The sequence below is a fragment of the Haliaeetus leucocephalus genome, unplaced genomic scaffold (assembly GCF_000737465.1).
Source record: "Haliaeetus leucocephalus isolate CR32 unplaced genomic scaffold, Haliaeetus_leucocephalus-4.0 Scaffold83, whole genome shotgun sequence".
Classification (NCBI taxonomy): domain Eukaryota; kingdom Metazoa; phylum Chordata; class Aves; order Accipitriformes; family Accipitridae; genus Haliaeetus; species Haliaeetus leucocephalus.
Genome location: NW_010972519.1, coordinates 2,121,244 through 2,145,481, shown reverse-complemented (window position 1 = coordinate 2,145,481; position 24,238 = coordinate 2,121,244). Strand labels below are relative to the sequence as shown.

General features: G+C 40.7%; 1 protein-coding gene across 1 annotated transcript in view; it reads right to left on the bottom strand.

The window, feature by feature from the left end:
• Positions 1 to 24,238, bottom strand: part of LOC104841266 (engulfment and cell motility protein 1) — a 212,703-nt gene that overhangs the window by 34,365 nt on the left and 154,100 nt on the right. Inside the window, exon 15 of the mRNA XM_010582811.1 lies at positions 16,301 to 16,409. Coding sequence (XP_010581113.1) covers positions 16,301 to 16,409 — 109 coding nt within the window. The remainder of the gene's footprint in view (positions 1 to 16,300; positions 16,410 to 24,238) is intronic.

Sequence of the window (24,238 nt, the reverse complement as noted above, 5' to 3'; positions counted from 1 at the left end):
GGGGGGGGGAGGCGGGTATAAAAATGAAATGGAACCTTATCATCGCACAAATAAAGCACAGCCAGAGAATACAACAGGTTGAGTTCTAGACTGGCTGCACTGCAAATCCCGTAGATGTGCTAGGTATTCACAAAACCCAAAATGTATAATTTTCAAATGCAAGGAAATAATTATTAGAGCTACCCTTTGCTATACAGAAGGGGAAGGAAATGGAAGGGGTGGCTGATGGCTCCACTGTTGAAAGCTGAAGAAGAGAATTCCAGGACATGCTTCCAACCATCTGTCTGTAAACCTCAAGAATACCTCACAAATAATCCTCAAGCCTTTTAATGCCTTTAAATATAGCACATCAACAAAATACTGTTGTAGATCAGTGATCCTCTAGTCCTTCCAGATGACAGGCTTATGACAAGCCTGATCATGGATTACTATATGAAAAGGCAATGAACTTTCTGGACTGGAAGTACACCGGACTCTAGGACATTAATTTAGACAAAGACTACCACCATCTAAGCCTTTAGCTGGTATCAGGGCCACAAGTTCTAACAGCACCTGCAGCTGGTCACTGCAGGAATTGCTCCAGTCTGACCACATGCCCCTCGCAAAACATATATGAAAAATAATGATATGGGGAAAAGCAGGCAATAAAACTAAAAGCAGAGGGCTACACTGTCCTTAAAATTTGAAGTCTTTTTAGAATAAGATTCACTATTTTTCACAGTAATGGTCAGCTTGCACCATGGTTCCCACATAAAGCATGTCTCTGATACCTGCAAAACTGTCACCTCTGAAACACCAAGCCTTTATGTTTTATTTAAAAAAAAAAAAGAAAAAGGGAAAGAGATTGGACATTTTCCTTTTTTACCTATTAGGTCTGGCCTAAATTTTAAGATGATTTTAAAAAGGATCTAAAAGGAGGTGTTAGTTGGTTTTTGGGTTTGGTTTTTTTTTCCCCAAGTCAAAAATCATATTTTTCTATTGCAAAGCATAACAATCAAATGCCTAAATTAAAAGTAATTGCAGCCTGATTAACTAATAAATTTGGGGCCTAGACAGACATACTCAAACCTGTTCTCCGTGGAAAACCCCTAACTTCTTTACAGTCTCTTTTCATTGACACTGGCTCTGATAATTTTTTCCTCTTCCAAAATGGTTTCATCTATTTTGGTAACAGTCTCTGCCTTCAGCAAAACTAGCAGTGACACTCGGGTGTTATGGCTCAGCCAAGTTTTTGCCTGTTTAAGACTTAAGCTAACCTTTTCCTGCTTAGGTATACACCCTGAACATCTCTTTAACATCTCGGGTGAGGTTTGCCATCTACTCTAAACCCCCCAGATGAATAGCAACTGAGCTATTCACTGTGACACTGTGCAGCCTAGAACTTGGAAAATGAGAGCCTCTGGTCCTGCGAGCTCTGCTCCACCCTGTGGCCAGGTACTAAGAAGACAATTAACTCTATCCCAGCTGAAACCAGGACACAAACCTATGCTGCATTCTGTCGTGTTCAGTCCTATTTGGTACAGCTACACAATGTCCTGTCACCGACGGGGATGAATAAATTGTATTCCATGCTAGATACCAAAAACTATGGACACCTGAACACATGAAGGACAAAATATATTCTCAATGTTAAGACAAACACAAGTGAAATGTATAATTATAAGGTGATTTCCTTTGTTTTCTGTTTTGGTAAGTTTGGTGCTTAATTCTCACCGAGTGCTTGGAGAGGCCTAAAGAACAAACTATCAGAGATCTTGCCTTAGATTTTTACTGTGCAAATACCAACTCTATTTCACGCTGAGAGACTATAAACTTAAAAATTAAATACATCCAAAGAGCAATCAAAGGACTTACTATCCACCAGAAGAAAATTTATTGCAAAAAGCTTGAGAGTCAGTGTCACACCAACAAGCTCTTTCACACACGTACGTACACAACCAATTATTTTTTGTGTCTTGATAACCTACTTCAGATGAACAAAGAGTCTAACACCTTTCCTTAGCTCCTTATCAGTCACTTCATACATGCCTATAGCTATGGTTTTTTAAGTATCTGTCATCGAGTGGGTCTTTGATGTGAAGAGACAACAAATCTGGATAGAGCTGATGGATGTTTTAAGTCCTTTCTTAGAGGCTGGATAGAATAATTAAACTGATGCTCTGTAGTGGTAATTAGGGGAGAAAATAGAGCCACCAGACAGTTTGTGGGATTATTAGCAAGTAACTTAGCAAGCTGTGCACATGTAAAACACAAAGGCCCAGGAAAAATAAGCAGAGAGCTTAGTGGGAACCTAGAACTGCTGGAGGCCAGAGGTCTGTTAATACACAGCATTTGAAACTGCAAGAAAAGGAATAAAGTCTTTGTACAAATTTCAGTAATGAACAAGACTTAGGGGAAAAAAACAGAGATATCTCTAACTTGAGCCATGAAATTTTCTTTTAAAAACAACTTGGAAAGATCCAGAACAGAGTAACAGCTCTCTGTGCTGAAGGCGCATAGTACATTAAAAGGTGTTTAGGGGCAGCTAACAACTCTTCTGTCAGAAAGCATTTACATATCTAATAATTCTTCATAGAGAGCTCCATTTTGTTCCAATATCTCCAATACATGAAATAAAAAATTATGGCAGCCTAAATTCATACAACAATCTGGCTTCAAAGACAAAGACCAAGAGTCTGTATGGGTGCACGCATGCATGCGTGCCTCCCTATTAATAAACTCCTACTGTGACAGGCTCTGGAGTAAGTAGCATATAATTATATTCCTCTAATGACTTATCAGCATATACAGGCACACAACTGGTTGTCCTGGTTTCAGCTGGGATGTAGTTAACTGTCTTCCTAGTAGCTGGTACAGTGCTATGTTTTGAGTTCAGTATGTGAAGAATGTTGATAACACTGATGTTTTCAGTTGTTGCTAAGTCGTGTTTAGACTATAGTCAAGGATTTTTCAGCTTCTCATGCCCAGCCAGGGCACCTGACCCAAACTGGCCAACAGCGTATTCCATACCATGGGACGTCCCATCTAGTTTAGGAACTGGGAAGGGGGGGCAGGGAATTGCTACTTGGGGACTGGCTGGGTGTCAGTCGGCGGGTGGTGAGCAATTGCCCTGCGCATCATTTGTACATTTCAATCCTTTTATTACTACTGTTATCATTTTATTAGTGTTATCATTATCATTATTAGTTTCTTCTTTTCTGTTCTATTAAATCATTCTTATCTCAACCCAGGAGTTTTACTTCTTTTCCTGATTTTCTCCCCCATCCCACTGGATGGGGGGGAGTGAGTGAGCGGCTGCGTGGTGCTTAGTTGCTGGCTGGGGTTAAACCACGACACTGGTGCACACAAAGAGTGTAGCTCTAATTTGTCCAAAAACTGGTAAGCAGGAATTCCAGGAGACTCTGCTGTTTCCAAGAGGTGTCCTGAGAGCACATATGGACCTCCTGACACACTGAGGAAAAGAAATGTGACAGGAATTGTGTGCCCTTGAGAAGAACCAGGACCATCTTCTTTCAAAACTCTCATGAAATAACAAAATGGAAAGTCTAGCTATGCTAGCTAAAAAATGGGCCAGGCATGCCAACGATTACATTCCCGATGCCCTACAGAAGGGATGTGATATCCTAATGCAAAGTTTCCTAGGAGGTCACAATTTCACCTCCTGACTCCACCCCATGACACTACATCACATTTACAGTTGTTTTAATGCCATAAGCCAATTCTCCAGACTATTTGGAATTCCTCTCCCAAAATTAAGAATCCCCTTCCCTCTCCCTTACTCACAGCTATTAAAGCTTTATATTTAAAAATTACACTAAAGTTATTCTTCAATTCACAAAAGATAGCCATGGTTAAACTTCAGCACAAAGAGACCAGAAATGTTATGAAACAAGAAATGGAATTCCTTGTAACATATAAATAAATAAACCATGAAAATGCATTCACGACATTTAAACATTTATGCAAAGTTTCTGCTAATCCAGGAATAGAGAATGCCACAAATGGAGTAAAGAAGTAAAGCTGAAAGGGCAGTTTCAGGAGTGACTGTACTCACTTTTTGAACCCTTCTTCATGGAACAGAGCGAAATATAACGCTGCAGCCTCCTGTTTTTATTTTACTTAGCCAGCACTGTTAAAAACTCTCACTGAAAGTGAACATCGCTAAGGTCTGTAAAAGCCCTGAGGGTCTACAGCTTTCTCCTGTCACAGTTCCCACTAATCTACACTTCTTCAAGAAGGGCAAGTGAAGTCTAATTGTTAGAAGCTAATTTTCTTAAGCTTTTCATTAGCAAGCATTTCAACAGAAATGAAAGCGATGGATGGAAGTCAGGCAAAAACACCAGGAGGCCCGTATGGATGAACAAGAAGCTCCTGGACAAACTCAAACACAAAAAGGAAGCCTCCAGAGGGTGGAAGCAAGGACAGGTAGCCTGGGAGGAATACAGAGAAATTGTTTGAGCAGCCAGGAATCAGGTTAGGAAAGCTAAAGCCCTGATAGAATTAAATCTGACCAGGGATGTCAAGGGCAACAAAAAAAAAGCTTCTATAGGTGCATCGGTGATAAAAGGAAGACTAGGGAAAATGTGGGCCTCTCTGGAAGGAAACGGGAGACCTGGTTACCCGGCATATGGAGAAGGCTGAGGTACTCAATGACTTTTTTGCCTCAGTCTTCACTGGCAAGTGCTCCAGCCACACTGCCCAAGTCGCAGAAGGCAAAGGCAGGGACTGGGAGAATGAAGAGCCACCCACTGTAGGGGAAGATCTGGTGCAAGACCATCTAAGGAACCTGAAGGTGCACAAGTCCATGGGACCTGACGAGATGCATCTGCGGGTCCTGAGGGACCTGGCGGATGAAGTGGCTAAGCCGCTATCCGTCATATTTGAGAAGTCGTGGCAGTTTGGGGAAGTTCCTACTGACTGGAAAAGAGGAAACATAACCCCCATTTTTAAAAAGGGAAAAAAGGAAGACCTGGGGAACTACAGGCCAGTCAGTCTCCCCTCTGTCCCCAGCAAGATCATGGAGCAGATCCTCCTGGAAACTATGCTAAGGCACATGGCAAATAGGGAGGTGATTGGTGAAAGCCAACATGGCTTCACTAAGGGCAAATTGTGCCTGACAAATCTGGTGGCCTTCTAGAACAGGGTTACAGTGTTGGTGGATAAGGGAAGAACAGCTGACACCAGCTACCTGGACTTGTGCAAAGCATGTGACACTGCCCCACATGACAACCTTGTCTCTAAATTGGAGAGACATAGATTTGATGGATGGACCACTCAGTGGATAAGGAATTGGCTGGCTGGTCACACTCAAGAGGTGTGGTCAACGGGCTCAATGTCTGAGTGGAGACAATTGACGAGTGCTGCTCCTCAGGGGTCAGTATTGGGACCGGCACTGTTTAATGTCTTTGTCAGTGACATGGACTAGTGGGATTGAGTGCACCCTCAGCAAGTTTTCTGATGACACCAAGCTGTGTGGTGTGGTCTACACCCTGGAGAGAAGGGATGCCATTCACAGGGACATTGACAGGCTTGAGATGTGGGCCCGTGCAAATCTCATGAAGTTCAACAAGGCCAAACGCAAGATCCTGCACATGGGTCAGAACAATCCCAAGCACGAATACAGGCTGGGCGGAGAATGGATTGAGAGCAGCCCCGAGAAGAAGGACTTGGGGGTGTTGGTTGACAAGAAGTTCAACATGACCTGCAATGTACGTTTGCAGCCCAGAAAGCCAACCGCATCCTGGGCTGCATCAAGAGAAGCGTGACCAGCAGGTTGAGGGAGGGGATTCTCCCCCTCTACTCCACTCTCATGAGACCCCACCTGCAGTACTGCATTCAGCTTTGGGGTCCCCAACATAAGAACAACGTGGACCTGTTGGAGCGAGTCCAGAGGAGAGCCACGAAGATGATCAGAGGACTGGAGCACCTCTCCTATGAAGAAAGGCTGAGAGAGTTGGGGTTGTTCAGCCTGGAGAACAGAAGGCTCCAGGGAGACCCTATAGCAGCCTTCCAGTACTTAAAGGGGGCCTACAGGAAAGCCAGAGAGGGACTTTTTACAAGGACATGTACTGATGGGACAAGGGGTAATGGCTTTAAACTGGAAGAGGGTAGATTTAGATTAGATGTAAGGAGGAAGTTCTTCACTGTGAGGGTGGTGAGGCACTGGAACAGGTTGCCCAGAGAGGTTGTGGATGCCCCATCCTTGGCAATGTTCAAGGCCAGGCTGGATGAGGCTTTGAGCAACCTGCTCTAGTGGAAGGTGTCCCTGCCCATGGCAGGGGGTTGGAACCAGATGATCTTTCAGGTCCCTTCCAATCCAAACCATTCTACAACTCTATGGTATTTCAACACGTACATAACATCAGTAACCCAATGTTAAAAACCTGTGTCACCTTCACAGCGCAGCTCCAGTCCTTCACGTTACTCACCATTACCGTTATTTTTACTTGCGAAGACAGAGCTTGACTGGTAAAGATTTACAACAAAGTACATTAAGGGCAGTTTGATCATGTTTTACAATTAAACACAGCTAGTTACTAACAAATAATTTAAAGAAAATATATTAAGAACTCAGGCTCTCATTACTCTGTTTTCATTGTTGTTTTGATCAACTCTTTGAGAAGACACTTGCAAAAAAATAAATCAAGGACATGCCGTTTTTAATTGATCAGGAATGACCGATGGCCACATATAACCTCTCCATGAAAACAGTTCTTCCACCAGTTTCAAGTGGTACATGATCAGTCAATTTAAAGTAGCTTTCCACAGTATCAGGTGATGCCAAAATTATATGACAAAAGTTACGATTTTATGATGAAAGTTAACTACTCCCTGCTCTGGTGTTTTTTCTGACAACACCTGTATTCATCTGTTTGGTCCACCAAGCAACAGAAGGAAGCCTTTTGGCTCCCTGAATAAACACAAACAGAGTGTTTACAATGCAGTGCATGGCTGGAGAAGCAGCGTGTATTAACCAGAGAAAAGCTACAGGTAGATGCAACTAAGTTGTACTCAGTGCCTGCCTTACCCCTGGTTAGTACTGTGTCAGGGCATTCTGCCTGATCTTCTCTCTCAGAAGCCTGGTAACTTGAATTTTAAATACTTTTGAAGCTCAGAAGCTCCCCTCACAGATTCAAATTTTAAAAAGGTACTTATTTTACTTAGAATAAACAAAGCTAAAAAGTCTGAGAGAGTAAAGCTTTCTGACTGAGGACATGACTACACAGTCAATAGCAATCCAGAAGTGCTTCCAGTGCCTTGCAAGCATCCATGAAACTTCATGTGCCAGGATGACCTAGGACAATTAGCAGTACATTCACTACCTCAGAGCCAATTCAGTAGAGGGTTGTTACAAGGACATTCAACCGTTCAAGAAAGTGGGTATTCTTTGCAAGGCCTCGAGTGTTTCCCAGAATCCCACGCATTTTGCAAGTACAGCCTTGTCTCAGGAACTACAGGAATTAGCAGTTAATGCTGCTCTCATTTCAGCAGGCATCTTGCTAATGCAGTTGTCCTCGAAACCCAAACCAGTCTGCCTTTTCCAGATACCAAAACCCCAAAAGCACCTCTTCACCTGCAACATGAAACACCTTCCACCCTGAAAATCCTTTAGCTTTGCCAACACAAACGTTTCTGGAATATATAAAGCAACATTAAAATACACCTAAAGTTGCCATTAAAACAACACTGGGCTTTTATACATTGTTCAATTCTGTGTACAATTCATTAAGCAACTACATGCCTCTTTTAAAAGGAGCAGCTGCAAAATTTCCAGTCTGGTGCACAGCAGTGCTGTGGAACCGTAAGGGCTTATTCAGATTTGAAGCACAGCTTGCTGCAAAATACAAGAAACTTTGGCTACTTTCAATATATCTGTATTTATAAAATATTAACACAAAGTGAAATAAGGAGGTCCAGAATGGATTCCAAGATGATTTTTCTCTTAATTTCAATCCGCTCAGCATTAAACTGTCCCTGAACAATGACCAACCCTTAAAACGTACACAAATTGTTCCAGATAAGCAACAAACATTTGGCTACATCTCAGCTGTCTGACACTCCTTCTTTTTGCAGGTTTGCAAGTGAACTTCAAAAGCCTGCATTTTGTTTATAAGATTTTGCCTGCTGTTTGTTTCTTCAAGGCAGGCATCATTAGAATCACAGAATCATAAAGGTTGGAAAAGACCCTTAAGATCACCGAGTCCAACCGTAAACCTAGCGCTGCCAAGTCCACCACTAAACCATGTCCCTATGTGCCACATCTACATGTCTTTTAAATACTTCCAGGGATGGCAACTCAACCCCTTCCCTGGGCAGTCTGTTCCAATGTCTGGCAGTGCAAGAGGGAAGCTTGCTGTTGTATTTTTCAGTGTTCACTTATATCTTCTTGGGAAACCAAGAAGTGCCATGGAACACAGAATGAACAGCTAACAAAGTTCTCCAAGATCAGAAGAGAAGCAGAGTTTTCAAAATGGGAGATATTTTGCAGATTTTATTTTATCCATACTTTTTCCTATGGCAATAATCCAAAATATTTTAATATTTCTTGTTTACTGTCACATCTGCCCAGACTTTTAAGTTACTACATAATCTATTATAGTCCATTAAAAAAAAAAATTTAAAATCCTAGAATTGGGTTCCAGTAACCATACTGAAACAAGTTACAGCTGTTATTCTACCATGTCATCAAATTTGCCAAACCTATAGCTTCCAGTAATCTCAGGAAATCAACATCAAGAATTTTTTTTTTTCCTCCTCTCATCATTCTTCAGCTTTCTGTTCTGCTACTACTCTAGTTCAGCACCCTCACAGCTAATGCTTATAACTTACTCCCAGTTTGAATTTAACAGGTTTTAACTCCCAGGTCTTGATTCTTCCTATCCCTTTCATTACCAGATCAAAGAGCTCTTCACATGGAATCAAGTTACCTCTTTGTTGTCTTTTGGATACATTAATCAATTTCTAAAAAAAATCCCTTACATCCACATCTCTTCCTTGCCCTTAAGTGTTTTTTGAGTTCACACACACACCTCATGCTTTTTATTATTATTAATAATATCGAAAATTGAGTAAATGTAATTTTAAAGAAGCTAAAGGATTCTTCACCCAGGACACAGTAAGGTTAAGCACTTTGCCCATACAAAACAAGTTATGATCCCTGCTCCAAAGAGAGCAGACATATGGCTGTAAACAACAGGAAAACACACAAGAGGATATTAGTTAGACCAGGGTGTCCAGCTAACTGACACAGAAGTCAACATTGTACCAATTTTGAAGCCAACAGTACCACGTGTAGAAAGTAACATTCCAAAATCTGTCTCACTGTCACTCAGAGGTAAAAATGAAACATCTTTTTGTGTCTGCAGGTCCCTTGCTCATATTCTCATAGATTACAGTAGATATTTTGTAGAGACTTCACAGTTTACCATAAGCCTGAAGAGACTAAGACTTTTTAGAGCAAGAAGAGGTTAATTGCAAAGAAATTAGTATCTCTCTAGAAAAGGAAAGTTTCATTCTGCCTCTCCTGCAAAACTGTGCCAGCAAACAGAAAGAGAAGACTTTTTGATAAAGTAAGATTCTGCTATCATACAAAAGAAAAGTACAATTCAGACCACTCAGGAAGTTACTAGTTTTGCATCAAGAAGGACAAGCGCATTTAATGTCCCTATAGTCAGGAATGGCTAATTTGCTAGTAATGTTTCTAAAGGAACCTTTAAAACTCAAGATCAATATGGATTAAGTTAGGTATTTTTTTCCTCTGTTCACTACTACTGAAATTGTTTTCAAATGCTGCTTATCTTCTAGCCTTCATTCAAGATCTGCTTAATTTTTGCTGTGACTGGGAGTTATCTGGTGTGGTGATGGTTTGGGCAAGAAGATAAAAAAGTGGATATGTAAGAATGAATGCAGTAAAAAAATAAGACAAAGGAGGTTAAAATTTCTTTTTAGTTATTTTATTACATTCTAAAGCTAGGATGAAAGTTCAGGATGAAACAGAAAATTGCTACCTTTCACTAAATACCTTTTTTGGCCAGAAAAGTTTTTCAACTTCCTAACAAACATTTCCTGGCTCGTAAAATGCTTCAGCCTCCAGAAAATGAAATTGCAAGAAGAAATGTGAGAACAGTAAAAATTCCCTTAACTAATTTTATTTACTATTTCTGGGGCTTTATTCTATTTTAATTTAAGAGAAGGAAGAGGAAGAGGAGGGTGAAAAGGCAATTCGCTTTCAAGCAAGGGGAAAAAATTTTAAAATACGACACTCAGTTATAAAAATATTGGATTTGCTGTAGCAAAAGAAAAATCAAATGGGGTGAGCCCTCAGGTCTGGAATGCTGACACTGCAGCGACCAATATGCTTTCAGGGAAAGACCAACAGACACAAACTACACTGCACACTATGGATTGTGCAATGCAGAGGAAAAATTGTGCAAAGACAAAAAAGTGCTTTCTGACCCTTGCAGCGATCAGCTTACTCCTTGAAGCATAAGATTTGATTACCTTCATCTCAGCGGGCACAACCATGAATATCACTGTATACATTCTAATGCCTAGCACATTCTATTTGATAAAGGGACAATAATGTAAGAATTTCTAGACCACTTCAATTCTGCAACCTGGGCAATAATTGCAATGAGAAATTTATATAAAGAACATGTGTAAACAGCATCAAGGGCATTAGAATACATTGGCATTTAGATTTTCTCTTTCAAGGCAAAAAATCCTCTAAACTAATCAAGTCTAACAAAACCCTGTGACAATTAAATTCCCCACGACAGAAAAGCAAGAAAACCCAGTGAAGAAGTTGTTTATCCGATAGAAGCTTTAGGACAATCCAGGTATCTGACATGTGGCATATACCCCTGTGGTCTGTCATAAAGCTTGAGTGCAGATTTTTGCAAAAGCCCCTGAACACTACCCATCAAAACAATCAAATACGAACATTGGCAGTTGAACATCTGTGTCCTGCTCAAAAATACAGTGAAAAATACTTGAAATCTGACAAGCCTTGATTATAGAATAACTTCAGACATGCAATTATATTGGCTTATGAACATCTTTAGACTACTCCTCCATTGGTAGCACTGTCTTTCCTCAGTGCACACAGCATTAATTTATCATTCCTCTATCAGCTACAAGCCTCTTCACCAGCTTCAACAGTAAACAATTTCAGTTTAAGCTGTAGGGAAATAAGGCAACAAGCCTGGGAAGCTGTACCAGTTCTGCATAAATCAGGTAACACAGTCAAGTATCACTTTCTACCAGGAATGAGAGTTTGAAGGGGTTTTGAGGGTAGGAACAGTGCCACATGCTGAGCACAGGTACAGAGAACTGGGCACTGTAGGCACAGATCTGAGAGGATTAAGGCTACTTATGCAAAATGCTGAGCTCGAATTCTTACTTATGACAAATACTCAGTTTTAATGAACTCCAAATCTCCCATTAAATTTACTACCTCTAGTTCTGGAAGGCCTTTTGGATCTTGTTTTTAATTTTCATATTTATCTGCAATGTTACTGCCTCCCAACAAAGCCAGGAGTCTGTTAACATGGATATTCCTTCTCCGCTGAGCGTTTTTGTCATTGTCCTGGTTTCAGCTGGGATAGAGTTAATTGTCTTCCTAGTAGCTGGTACAGTGCTATGTTTTGAGTTCAGTATGTGAAGAATGTTGATAACACTGATGTTTTCAGTTGGTGCTAAGTAATGCTTAGTCTAAAGTCAAGGATTTTTCAGCTTCTCATGCCCAGCCAGCGAGAAAGCTGGAGGGGCACAAGAAGTTGGCACAGGACACAGCCAGGGCACCTGACCCAAACTGGCCAACAGTGTATTCCATACCATGTGACATCCCATTTAGTATAGGAACTGGGAAGTGGGGGCGGGGAAGCGCCGCTCGGGGACTAGCTGGGTGGTGAGCAATTACACTGCGCATCATTTGTACATTCCAATCCTTTATTACTACTGCTGTCATTTTATTAGTGTTATCATTATCATTATTAGTTTCTTCTTTTCTGTTCTATTAAACTGTTCTTATCTCAACCCACGAGTTTTACTTCTTTTCCCGATTTTCTCCCCCATCCCACTGGATGGGGGGGAGTGAGTGAGCGGCTGCGTGGTGCTTAGTTGCTGGCTGGGGTTAAACCACAACAGTCTGTACTGAAACCTGAAGGAAGAAGAGGGAAGATGGAGGTTACCTTACCTTTCATAGCTACTACGGAGGAAATATGAATGGCCTGATCTTTTCTGCTCTTTGTAAACTTGTCAGTGTGGCAGGGATGTGGAGTGTCGAAGTGCCTTACCCTACAGGGGGAGGAGGACTGACCACTGGGTAACAGCGGTACTGTCTGATGTCAATTCCAAGACACAGAGGATGAGAAGCAAATCATCTTGTTAGCCAAGATATACAAAGGAAGCTCTTATTGAAGAAATCAGAATTATCATCGTGTTTGCCAAGTTGAGTGCCTTGGCAAGTACTCAGGAAAGCCATTCTCTTCAATGCTTTTTTAACAGCAACAGTAGCACAAGATTAAAAGATTTATAGTCAAATATCTCACTCTTTCCTGATTCAGATATTTCATTGAACAGGCTTATGGACATGTTTCCTTCTAAATTCCATGTTACTTAAACACTACACCAACCTTTCTCTTAAGTTTTAGCTCCTCTACTCTGCAAGTCCACCTCTGTAAAGCAGTCACCATATGCTCAACTCACAGCTTGCACTTGAGCTTTCTTTACTTAGACAAGCTTTAAACATACATTTAAATATTTTGCTGAAGAAGAGATGAATTTCCAAGCCATGAACATTTTGGAACCAAAGTCAAAGAATTAAGAAGTCCAACACCTGGATTTGGGGAAATACAAAAGCAGAAGAGGCGGCATGCCCTTAACACTTTCTTGTGAGTCCTTGCAGGGTTGAATGCGTGCTTGAAAGGACCAAAAAGAAATGGTAAAATGTCTTCTTGTTGCCTGAAGGTATTTAATACAAGGGAGCAGGGGGAATATAATCAACATTAAAGTGCTCTTCATAAATAATGGACAGTCTAGCAGCTTTTATCTACTCTGCACTTTAAGAAAGTTTCTACTGCTGAATATTTCATGAGCAAAAGGTCATTTATTGTGGCTTTTAAATTATACAATTCAGAAACTGCTAGGAAAAAAGTTCTGTGTTCCAATGCCATAATGACAAGTTTTGAATTTCTAAAGAAACACTGGCAGCCTAAAACCATATTTTGAAACCTATCACATACAAACTACCAGGGACACCTTTGCCCTAAGCTGTAACTACTGATTTTAAGATGTCCAATCCTATTCAGCAATACAGTATTTATTTTCAAGTGAAGAATAAACCTGAATATACATTCTCCTAAGATGTCAGTTCTAGTTTGCATGTCTCAACAAAATATACTGCTGATCACAGGTCATTTAAGATGCACATCTGCGACAGCCATTTTCAAGAAATCTGGTTTCTGTACATTATTTTAAAGGTCTATTTTATTATAGCCTTTTTAAATGACAACTAGAGTTCCACATAAACAAAACCATTAAGGAAACTTACTGGGGAACAGGTGAATCGTCAAGATGAGCTAGAGATAACCTTAGCTCTGTCCCCTGTGAATATAAGGCTACGACGCAACCTTATTGCTGCATCCAGAGACAGATGCTGTGTGGGTGTAGATTAGCATGACTTTGCAGAAGTCAGTCATGCTACATCTGATTTCTATCAACAGAAGCACCAGTGCACTTCTCAGCATCAAATCTTCTCTGTGCAACATCACGCGCCTATGAAAGAACACCACGGGAGCCTGCTGCAAACCAGCACATGTAGCATCCCAGCAGCTTCGATAACATCAAAGCAAGTGGCTTCAGAACATTAACAGGTACCATCCCTTAGTCAGAGCTATCCTTGGGGAATTCTTCAGTTTTTTTCTAACCCCATACTTCCAAACCATAGAGCTACTCTAACAAAAAACAAACAAACAAACAAAAAACCAAAACCCAACCAACCAACAAAAAAACACGCCCAGAAAACAAATTAAAAAAATGATAAAGTCATTTTCTTCCTAAAACTAAGATAGCAAAAATAGCTTTCCTTTCATATTTTTCTTCATACGGTAACTGAGCCACCATTCTAAATCCTCTTATTTTATTCACAATCCCCACTTTAAAAGACCAGATAATGAAAAAGTTAAAACATGGAAGAAGCCATCTGCAGAAGTTAGAATCATAGAATCATTTAGGTTGGAAAAGAACTTTAAGATCATCGAGTCCAACCGTCAACCATGCCCACTAAACCATGTCCTGAAGTGCCTTGTCTATAAGCTTTTTTAATACCTCCAGGGATGGTGACTCAACCACTTCCCTCGGCAGCCTGTTCCAATGCCTGACAACCCTTTCAGTAAAGAAGTTTTTCCTAATATCCAATCTCAACCTCCCCTGGCACAACTTGAGGCCATTCCCTCTTGTTCTATCACCAGCCACCTGACAGAAGAGACCAGCACCCACCTCAGGACAACCTCCTTTCAGGTAGTTGTAGAGAGTGATAAGGTCTCCTCTGAGCCTCCTTTTCTCCAGGCTAAACAACCCCAGTTCCCTCAGGCGTTCCTCATAAGACTTGTGCTCCAGGTCCCTCACCAGCTTTGTTGCCCTTAGAAACAACTGGACCAAACAGTACCATACATGGCAAATCATCTACATACTAATAGCTCCCTGCATGTGGACAACAAACACGTCTGTGGCAAAAAAGAGGTTTATTTATTGAATGACTTCTTATGACACAGCAAGGAAGAACTCCGAGACACTTGGCTAACCTCTAGATCAATCATCTTTCTTAGCAGCAAAGTGCAGTGCAAGTCCCATGGAGTGACAGGACATACACAAAAATACCAGGTACAAAGCCATATTTTGGATTTCAGATATTTTTCTGTGCCTTTGTAAAAATAAAATTGATCTTTAGCGCTTAATTCAAGTTGGCTTACTGCTTTGTTGAGATAATAATATCCCTCCTACATTTACTGGCAGAAGAATTCAGACAGACCTACCATGCATGATTTGGCATTAGACACCTCAACTGCAGTAGTAAGGTTATGTTAAGGGAGACACATTTGCTACAGTCTGAACCTTACACAACACACTACCATTGCCATACATCTAAAATAGTTGCTAAGCTGTTTATTTATAGACATAGGCAATGCGCTCCTTAATAACTCTGGTTTACTTAGGATGGTATTCAAAAGTAAATGTTGCATCATTTATCTGGGTCTGTCAAATATGGACTGACAATTTGGAAGCTGCAAGCAATGCACAGGTTTTATCTTGACTCATTGCACAGAGATAGATTTTTCCTTTAGTCAATAAATTCTCTCAAGACACTGCATTTAAAAGCTTCAGATGCATTAACAGCCAAATCATAGTTTTAAAACAGAGGTTTTGATGTCTGTTGCAGAGCTAGTAGGAACAAGAACCAACCTACAGGCTTTCTTGCTGCCTTTTGCATTGCTCTTCTCTCATTACATTTCATGGACTTGGGTGTAAAGGTAAAAGAAAAATCTTTATTAGGGGAAAAAATGTCTCTGAAAGAAACAAAGCATCTCAGTTGTGCGCCCTGCTTGTGCAACAAGAAAATGAAGCTTGAGGTAGTGCTTGCCAAAACAGACTGCAGCTGGATCCATAACATTATTGATGGGTAACTGAAGTTTATATATACTGATAAACACCAACACTCTAGACTAATGAAGATACAGACACGCTCTTCTGTTTGATAGTATCTAACAATTTGTCAAGGGACTGTAATTGAAGCCAAAAGACAGCGTGTTTGCTCTGCATTAAAATACAGTATTTCATATCACACGGCTAGAGTAATCTAGTATTGAGATAGAGCTTTAGATACCTAATAGAAAATGGGATGTGTCAGTTCAAATGAGCAATCCCACAAAGAATGACCATGATACTCATATAAAACCAACCTGTGGACAAGCCTGTGGAATGGTAAGACCATGAAGTCTCCTACACCAAAGCACCCAATGGGAAATGAACTGCCTCTCTAAAAATGATGCAACTGCCCTGCTTCATATAGAAGAGATTCAAAGACTCATTGCCCATTTCCCCTATTCCACCCTCATCCCTGGTATGCCCATGAACTAGTAAGACACAGAAAAACAGACATAGCTATTTTGAGTGCCAGTGTTCAATATGTAACTATACTGAGAAACGATTCTCAGAAGGAAATTCTTGCATTGAAATAAACTTTCAGTATCACTGAACTCACTCTGTGGTTCTTAGAGGTCAAACAAACAGGTCAACTTACGTAGCTCTCCTACTTTCAGTATTTCGCACAGCATCTTTGTCAGCTCAATGCTACTTCGGCCAAACGGGCACTCATGCTTGTCTTCTCGACTGCTGTTCTCCAGCACAATCTGAAGGAGGAATCAAGATGGAAAATAATCAGTTTGAAGAACCCATGAGTTAAAGTACTGTCCTCCACATCCAACATTTACAAGATATACCAGGCTGAATTCAGGAAAACTGTATGGGGAGGCTCTGTTTTCATAAACCTTAGCCTTCCCCCCAGCTAAATGATCTATGTCTGAGGCAGTCAGCAACACAGAAGCAGTGCTGCTCCATGAGCAGCTGGGAAGCTTTGCCATTCCTATGCAATGTTGCTGTTCTGTACCACTCTGGCTTGGAGAAACTGCAGTAGAAGCCAAAGAAAAAGAAATAGTTTCATTTCAAATTTGCCAGTTTATAGACACAAACACACCTAGCAGGAACTATAAAAAAAAAGAAAAAGGTGGGACACAAATTGCATAGCTGGATTCAGGCTAGTCAAGTGTCAAAAATCAAACTGAAGTCCACAAAGGAAGAAAATGTGTGCATTTTCTCTATTATGGAAGGAACTTGTGCTTGCATGCAAAACACTTCAGAGACCTATCACTCTTGCATCAAGCCTGTAAGTGCTGCAAAAACGACTCAAGGAGAGCCTTTGTATTCTCTGCTGAGTGACACTGCAAAATAAACGGGAGAAAAGAATTCCTTGCACATTTTTACACCCATTAAGTTCTGCCATATCAGATGCAGTTGGGATTAAGTTTTCCCCGGCACTACAACTAAACAAGAGATTTCATTGTAGATGAAAAAATGACTTATCAAAAAATACTATAGATTTCACTGAAGCTGTGAGCCTGTAAAGAGAGCAAAATAGGGGCTAGGAAAAAAAAGAAATGGTCAAAACAGATTTGCAGTAACAAACTTTGCCACTTTAAAAAAAAGAAACAAAACATATCCTGAACAGCTGCTGCATAGCCTCAGGATGAGAGACAGAGGAAGAAAATGAATTTCAAAGGTAAGAGATCTTGCCAAGCACCAGAGAACCTCAGAGGCTCTCTAAATTTTCTTCACAAACAGGTGTTTATACATAGCACTCTGCCTCCTGTCTCCTTAACTCCCACCTTCATCATGTTTTTTGTTTGTTTGGCTTTTCTGTTGGTTGTGGTTTTGGTTTGGGGTTTGTTTGTTTGTTCATTTGTTTTAAATCTTCCAATTTTGTCAGCAAAGAAACCTTTGCAAAAGGCTCCAAGGCTGGAACGTCACCCAAAACCAGGAGGAGAGGTGGAGGAGAGGACCGATGCAACACTGGATGGCAGCAAAACCTTTCCCTCCCTCCCTAGATCTTAGCTGTGACTGTTTCATGCTCTCTTATGTGCAGAAGCCTTCTTTGTGAAGTGGTTAAAGGTAAAAGTGGGAAAAGAGTGAAAACCCAAAAGCAAGTAGGAAAGCTACGTGCTTCACATAGCATGCCGAAGCCTCTTCACCAAGCATCTATTTTAGTCCTACTGTACAAAGGACAGCCTCTAGCTGATACTCTACTCCCAACCCATCACCCAGGGTTGTAAAAGGAAGGTTGCTCTCTGTTTTATGAGAGTGGATGATCACTTTGTTTTGTTTTCCAGTGGTGGTGGTGGTCGTTTTTTTAAATCACCTAGACTTCCCACAGAGGCTTAGAAAGTCATTAGGAATATGATAAACATTTGACTCCTATGAATTTTTACCAGGCTTTTCCAACATGACAGTGTCAGAATCAAGTTCACCAGTCTGCCAAGAGGAGTTATGTTTCCTTCTAAAAGTTTTGGTTTAAATTATGTATAATTGTTCCACATCATCTCTGGATAACAGCTGTACCAAATCAAAGAAACACCCCTGCAATTTTTATTTTATGTTGCTGCAGCCACTGTTCAAGGAACATCAGAATATGACTTTGCCTTCTGGATGAGTCATCCTGCTTCAGTCTCGTTCATGGAGGACAGTGCTACTTTTCCATACCCAAATGTAGGAATGATGATAGAGTAGCACAAGCGCAATGTAAAGCTGTGTCTCAACACCTCCCTGAGATCACTTCTTTTCTTTTATTATTATTGTGTTTTATCTCTCACATTATAAAACATAAAATCTGCATACTGGAGCAGGGCGCTGCTTTGACACAGATTTAGATACAGCAGAGAAACACTGGTAATAAAATCAATGGAGAGGCAAAATGAAAGGGTAAGGGGGAGGGGAAGGGAAGCACTCAGATCAGCATTCCTGCTCACTTCTGGCAAATGCATTTTGTTGAGTTTCACATTAACCCGACATATTAACATTTCATGAGCACATAAATATTTAATGGTGACACCATCTATGCATATAATGTAAGGCAGAATTACAGCAATCAATAAGAATGCCAGAGAAATAGTTAAGGCCCTGTGTATTGCTATACAGCAAATTAAATGGCAATTTAAGTAATCAATATGTAAAGCAGCCTTGAAATGATCCTCAGACACACTCTCTGCAAGCATCATCTTTTAGCATTTGCTGTGCAAAATAAGGAAGAGCTGATGTTACATTTCTGTAAGAAAGAAAGATGGAAGGCCCTTTACTACATCTAAATATCTGTAGGCAAATTTGACAGATATGGATCTTCTGTAAGAAACAGGAATGGTAAAAAGGGAAAGAAAAAAAAGAGGTTCTTATAAATACCCAAAGAGAAATCATTCCTAGCCTTGGCAACAGATTTACAACATTCATTATTATATTTGTAATACTCTTTTCACGACTTCGCAACTCATATCCTGTTCCAAAATATAATGCTATAAATACAGCTGATAAGGGCATGATTTTAATGTTATTTCCCTTATCACTCTGGTTATGGAGGAGAAATAAGCAGCAAATGGACATGTTTACTTCATAAACTGGTGAAAACAATAGCAGGGAAAGAAACATAACACACAGCTCTAGACTGAAAATACTGTTGCATGTCTACAAAGCACGCCGCTGGCTTGATTCATGTTTCTATCACAACATCATAGAATCATTTAGGTTGGAAAAGACCTTTAAGATCATCGAGTCCAAACGGTAACCTAGCACTGCCAAGTCCACCACTAAACCATGTCCCTAAGCGCCACATCTACACGTCTTTTAAATACCTCCAGGGATGGTGACTCAACCACTTCCCTGGGCAGCCTGTTCCAATACCTTTCAGTAGAGAAATTTTTCCTAATAGCCAGTCTAAACCTCCCCTGGCACAACTTGAGGCCATTCCCTCTCATCCTATCGCCTGTTACTCAGGAAAAGACACCAGCACCCACCTTGCTACAACCTCCTTTCAGGTAGTTGTAGAGCAATAAGGTCTCCCTTCAGCCTCCTTTTCTCCAGACTAAGCAACCCCAGTTCCCTTGGCCACTCCTCATGTGCTCCAGACCCTTCACCAGCTTCATTGCCCTTCTCCAGTCACACTCCAGCAACTCTGTCTTTCTTGTAGTGAGGGGCCCAAAACTGAACACCATATTCAAGGTGCAGCCTCACCAGTGCTGAGTACAGGGGGATGATCGCTGCCCTAGTCCTGCTGGCCACACTATTTGTGATACAGGCCAGGATGCTGTTGGCCTCCTTGGCCACCTGGCCACACTGCCGGCTTATATTCCATCTTCCTTCAGTCCTACCTCAACTCTGGTCTGCTTGGCTGCCCTTTACTTTGATATTAGGAATTTACTTCTGCCAGTTTTTCCTTACTTCAGTTCTTGCAGAGCTACAGAATCGGGAAGGTCCAACATGGAAACGTAGCTTCTAATACGCTAGATGTTATACAGACAAAAACCAAAACCAACTCACAGTACAGGAGTACTAAATGCTGCAGAACCTCTTCTCTTCTACTGCTCCTTTGATCAATACTGCCCATTACCATCAGGCAAAGCAGAAAACCACCATGATGTGTAACACTCAGCAACAACATATTTTTTTTCTTTAGGGAAAAGCAAAAACAAATCCAGACAAAAATCTCAAGAAAAATAAAACAAAAGGGAAAGAAAATTACCAAGAGAGGGCAGCCAGGAAAAGTTTGAGTGATGAAAAGACATCAATGAGCAAGACAGAAGAGAAAGTTGATTTTTTAAAAAGTAGACTGTTCTTAAAAAAAACCCCCAAAACCCAAAACTAAAAACCAACAACAAACCAAAACAACTGCAGCTCAGAAAAAGCAAGGAAAAAAGAAAAAAGTGAGATAAGCATAGAATAAGAACAAAATAGTATCACAAGAACAATGAGATTAATTGACTAGCAGAAGAGGAGAAAGGAAGAGGTTTAAAAATGTTTTTAAAAATGCAAGGAGATGAAATTTTTAGGAAACCAGTGTTATCCATTTTCTTGACATTTCTACAGATGAAACTCTGTAGCCTATTAAGGCATAGGAATTTGACAGTATTTGTAGCAGCATACAGAACTGTATGGTTTTTACTATTTTTAAGTTACCTACTATATATATTTCTCCTCTCTTATTTACAAATTCCTGCTGTAAATGGAAGAGAAACATTTCTCAATTACCAAACAAAACCCAAGAGTGATCAGAAAGAGAAATGAAGGCTTGATCATGTTTCCCAAAGCAGACACTTCAGGCAGTGTCGGTCAGCAACTGGTGAGAGGTGAATTTCTTCTGGGATTTAGCCACATGAATTGCCTGAAGCACGCTGTTTCCCCTGAAGCCAAAAGTCTTTTCAAGAAGCAGAAGGCAGCCCTCCAACATCCAATTGTCCAACAAAGCATTTAAAGAGATACAGGAAAGACTATTCCTCCTTAGAGAATATGTTAGATTGTTGTTTTTAACTGTAAGATCTTTTCTACTTCCCCTTGTGTTATAATCAGTGGTGCTCAGCATCACCCAAATAAGGCTTACCTGCCTTTACAAGGTACCTACCAATAGCACGGACAATAACATAAAATAAATTCAAGTGTCCTGCCAAGATCATAGAAGAATAATGCAAAATCTCCAATAGAAAAAAAAAAAATTAACTTTATGGCAGTGTTCCTTTATGATCTTCCATTGAATTATTCATCGAGTCCATCACTACCTCGGGAGCACAAAACAAATTCTCAGAGAGGCAAAGGACTAAATTAAGAATTTTCCACATTTGACTACCACGTGCTTAAAAATCTGCATCAGCTTCAATAACAAAGCTTATACCTGCAACTAAGAGTTAATGACTGACAAAACGCACAGTTTTGAAGACAGGTATATTCAAAAGCTTCCTCATCAAAATCCACGAGGATGAAACCACCAGACAGAAGTATTCTTCCTTCACTGGGAAGGAATATCAATTTAGCCAATTCCTTAATCCCTCACATTAAAGATTGAAACTGGCTCAAAGTATACTGCCCATAGCAACTGCAGATGTAATTCTCAGATTCCTGAACCAACCGCAGAGCTTGGCAATGGCATAGAGATTCATTATGGTTAGGAAGTAAATACAGAAGTGAAAGGCTAGACCCACTATAGCTGCATCAATACTTATAATAAATCCCACAGCAGACAGTTCAACGAGCATTGCTGCACTAATAAAAAGGAGCATTTCCCCAGACCTTTTTTGTAGTACTGTCTAAAATGATCCTACATTAATAGAGACCATGTTTTCTAGCACTCTGCTGTAGGTTAGTATCAAGAGGTTCAGAGAGCTAGTTAGTAAAGATGGTAAAAACCTCCTCAGACCCAAAATGAAAAGTCAGGCAGCATTTTAACATCCAAATATTGCAGGGATGCTCCTCCTTTTCTTGACGCTGCTTTTCCTTTTCCTAAGCTTCCTTATCACGTATGGTAGGCTTCACCATTCTCTTTTCATTTAGATGCTTTAAGTAACTCTAGGAAGCAAGTCCTAAGAATATGCTTTCCGAGAAGGATAAGGGAGTATACTTCAGACAGAGTCAGTTTCCATTCATCCTCTTCACTAATTTTGCTTTCTTCTTAAGGCAGCTTGTCATTTGCCTCAACTTCAGCATCAGCGCTCTTCCAAAACCCTACACTCAGCACTGTCTCCTGTAACTTGTCTTTTTATCTTCATTATTTTATTTTCAATTTCCCATGCTTCCTCTCTCCCTTATCTCAGCCTTCCTTCACATTCCTGAGGCATTACAGAAATTCCTCATGGCAAAACTAAAATAAAGCAACAGTTACATCAGTTAGAATTGCAATTTAAGCCAGGATTTGAGAGAAGAGCCAAGACCTACTACAGATACTGAGGAAGGAGAAGAAAGGAGCCACTGACACAAGAAACACAGCTGCAAAGCTGTGCCTTTTTTTTAGGGACATCTCGTTACAGGACCATGTTAGGGATAAGACACTAGGAGTCTGATACATGCTTTGTTGTGTGCAACTATGAATAAGCACTTGAGGGCTAACCTGCGCATCGTGTGAGGAAGTGCGCTGTAACCTTCTGCTGCCGGGGAAAACTGCTAACAGAAGGCACGAAGCCCACTATGGCAAAGCAGCCAGGTGACAATGACACAGTCACACAGGGCAGGAGGGAGAAGAAAAGCATCTGATTATGTCATTATATAATGACATACAGATAAGAGGGGGAATTCAAGCTGTCGGGGTAATATTACAGCCAGTGTTTGACTCTGCAGCCATAAAACGCTTCTAACAAAGATGGCTTAAAATTTCCAATAGTTGGTTTTCTTCTGGAAAGTTACAGTGTGGTTTTTTCCCCCTCTTTTAAAACAAATCTAGTGCCAAACTATCAAAAGCTAAATTTGGATGGTTCTGCAGTTGCTCACCTAGCAATAAATTTTGTTCCTCGCACAAACACCTTTGCATGAAGCATGATTGTATTGTCTTTATTTTCCATCAAAAGCTAAATACACAGTCCTTTGTCTTGAAATATTATGTATCTTCCTCCTTTCTTTCGCACTCCATGCAGAACAAACCAAATCACTGTAAAGAATGGTGGTAAGACCCAAGATGAGAGGCCCAGCTGTCATGTCATCTTCAGAAGCAGCACCAGGATGCAGTCTTCACTTCCCACAGGCCCAGGCAGGGAGGAGAGCGATTTGGTGTTGACCTGGTCCAGTTTGGAAACTACCCACCAGGTATTCCTTCTCCCTCCATGCCCCACACAAATGTAAGAAGGCAATGCTTTCCCTGCAGTCTTTTCCTTGCTCACCTGTGGCAGAAATGGAGGGCAGGAAACTGCAGTACCTGCAGAATATAGCAAGTTTTTCAATTTTCTTTTCTTTCATAATATGAAACAGGCCCTGCTAGTGCCCTAACATTATTGTGGTATGGATATACTAGTAAAGCATCAACCTTTATTGTACATCAGTGAGACTAGCAGCTAGAGTACCAGCATCACAAAAGCTCCCAGCACAGAGTAAATGGGAAAATCAGTGAGACTCCATAGCTAGTTGTCTTCTCTCCCCATGTATACACATCTCACCTTTGCAGGTGGAGGGATTATGGCTCCACAAAAACCAGCCAAATCTTTCTGTGCTACTGCTGCAACTCATGGTATGATTCAAAACCTTCTAAAGACAATAGCTAGAGTTGCCACAACTTCTAGGCCCTTTGGATCAGGACCTCCTTTAGCCAACAGCTTCCATATACATGGGAAAGTTTAGGTGTGCTATGAATGGTGAGAAGTGATCTGAACGTACACAGGACTATGTATCCCATACAGGGCTGTGCAGAGGGTGCCATGACTCCCTTACAATCCTCTTCCTCCCCCAGTACTAACTTAACTCTGCATTTACGCTGCAACCAGCCACTCCAGGCTTTTGCCTCCTTACTGTAGAGGACCCACCTCAATTCTGCCATCAGTGACGGGGCAAAATCACACAACTTTCCAGTGTGTTGTTATGGAAAGCAGAGAGATTGAGTGATGTTTGGGAAAAAACAAAAAGCAGGGAGAAAAACAATTAGATATCTCAGTGGAAGGTAAGAACAGAGAAT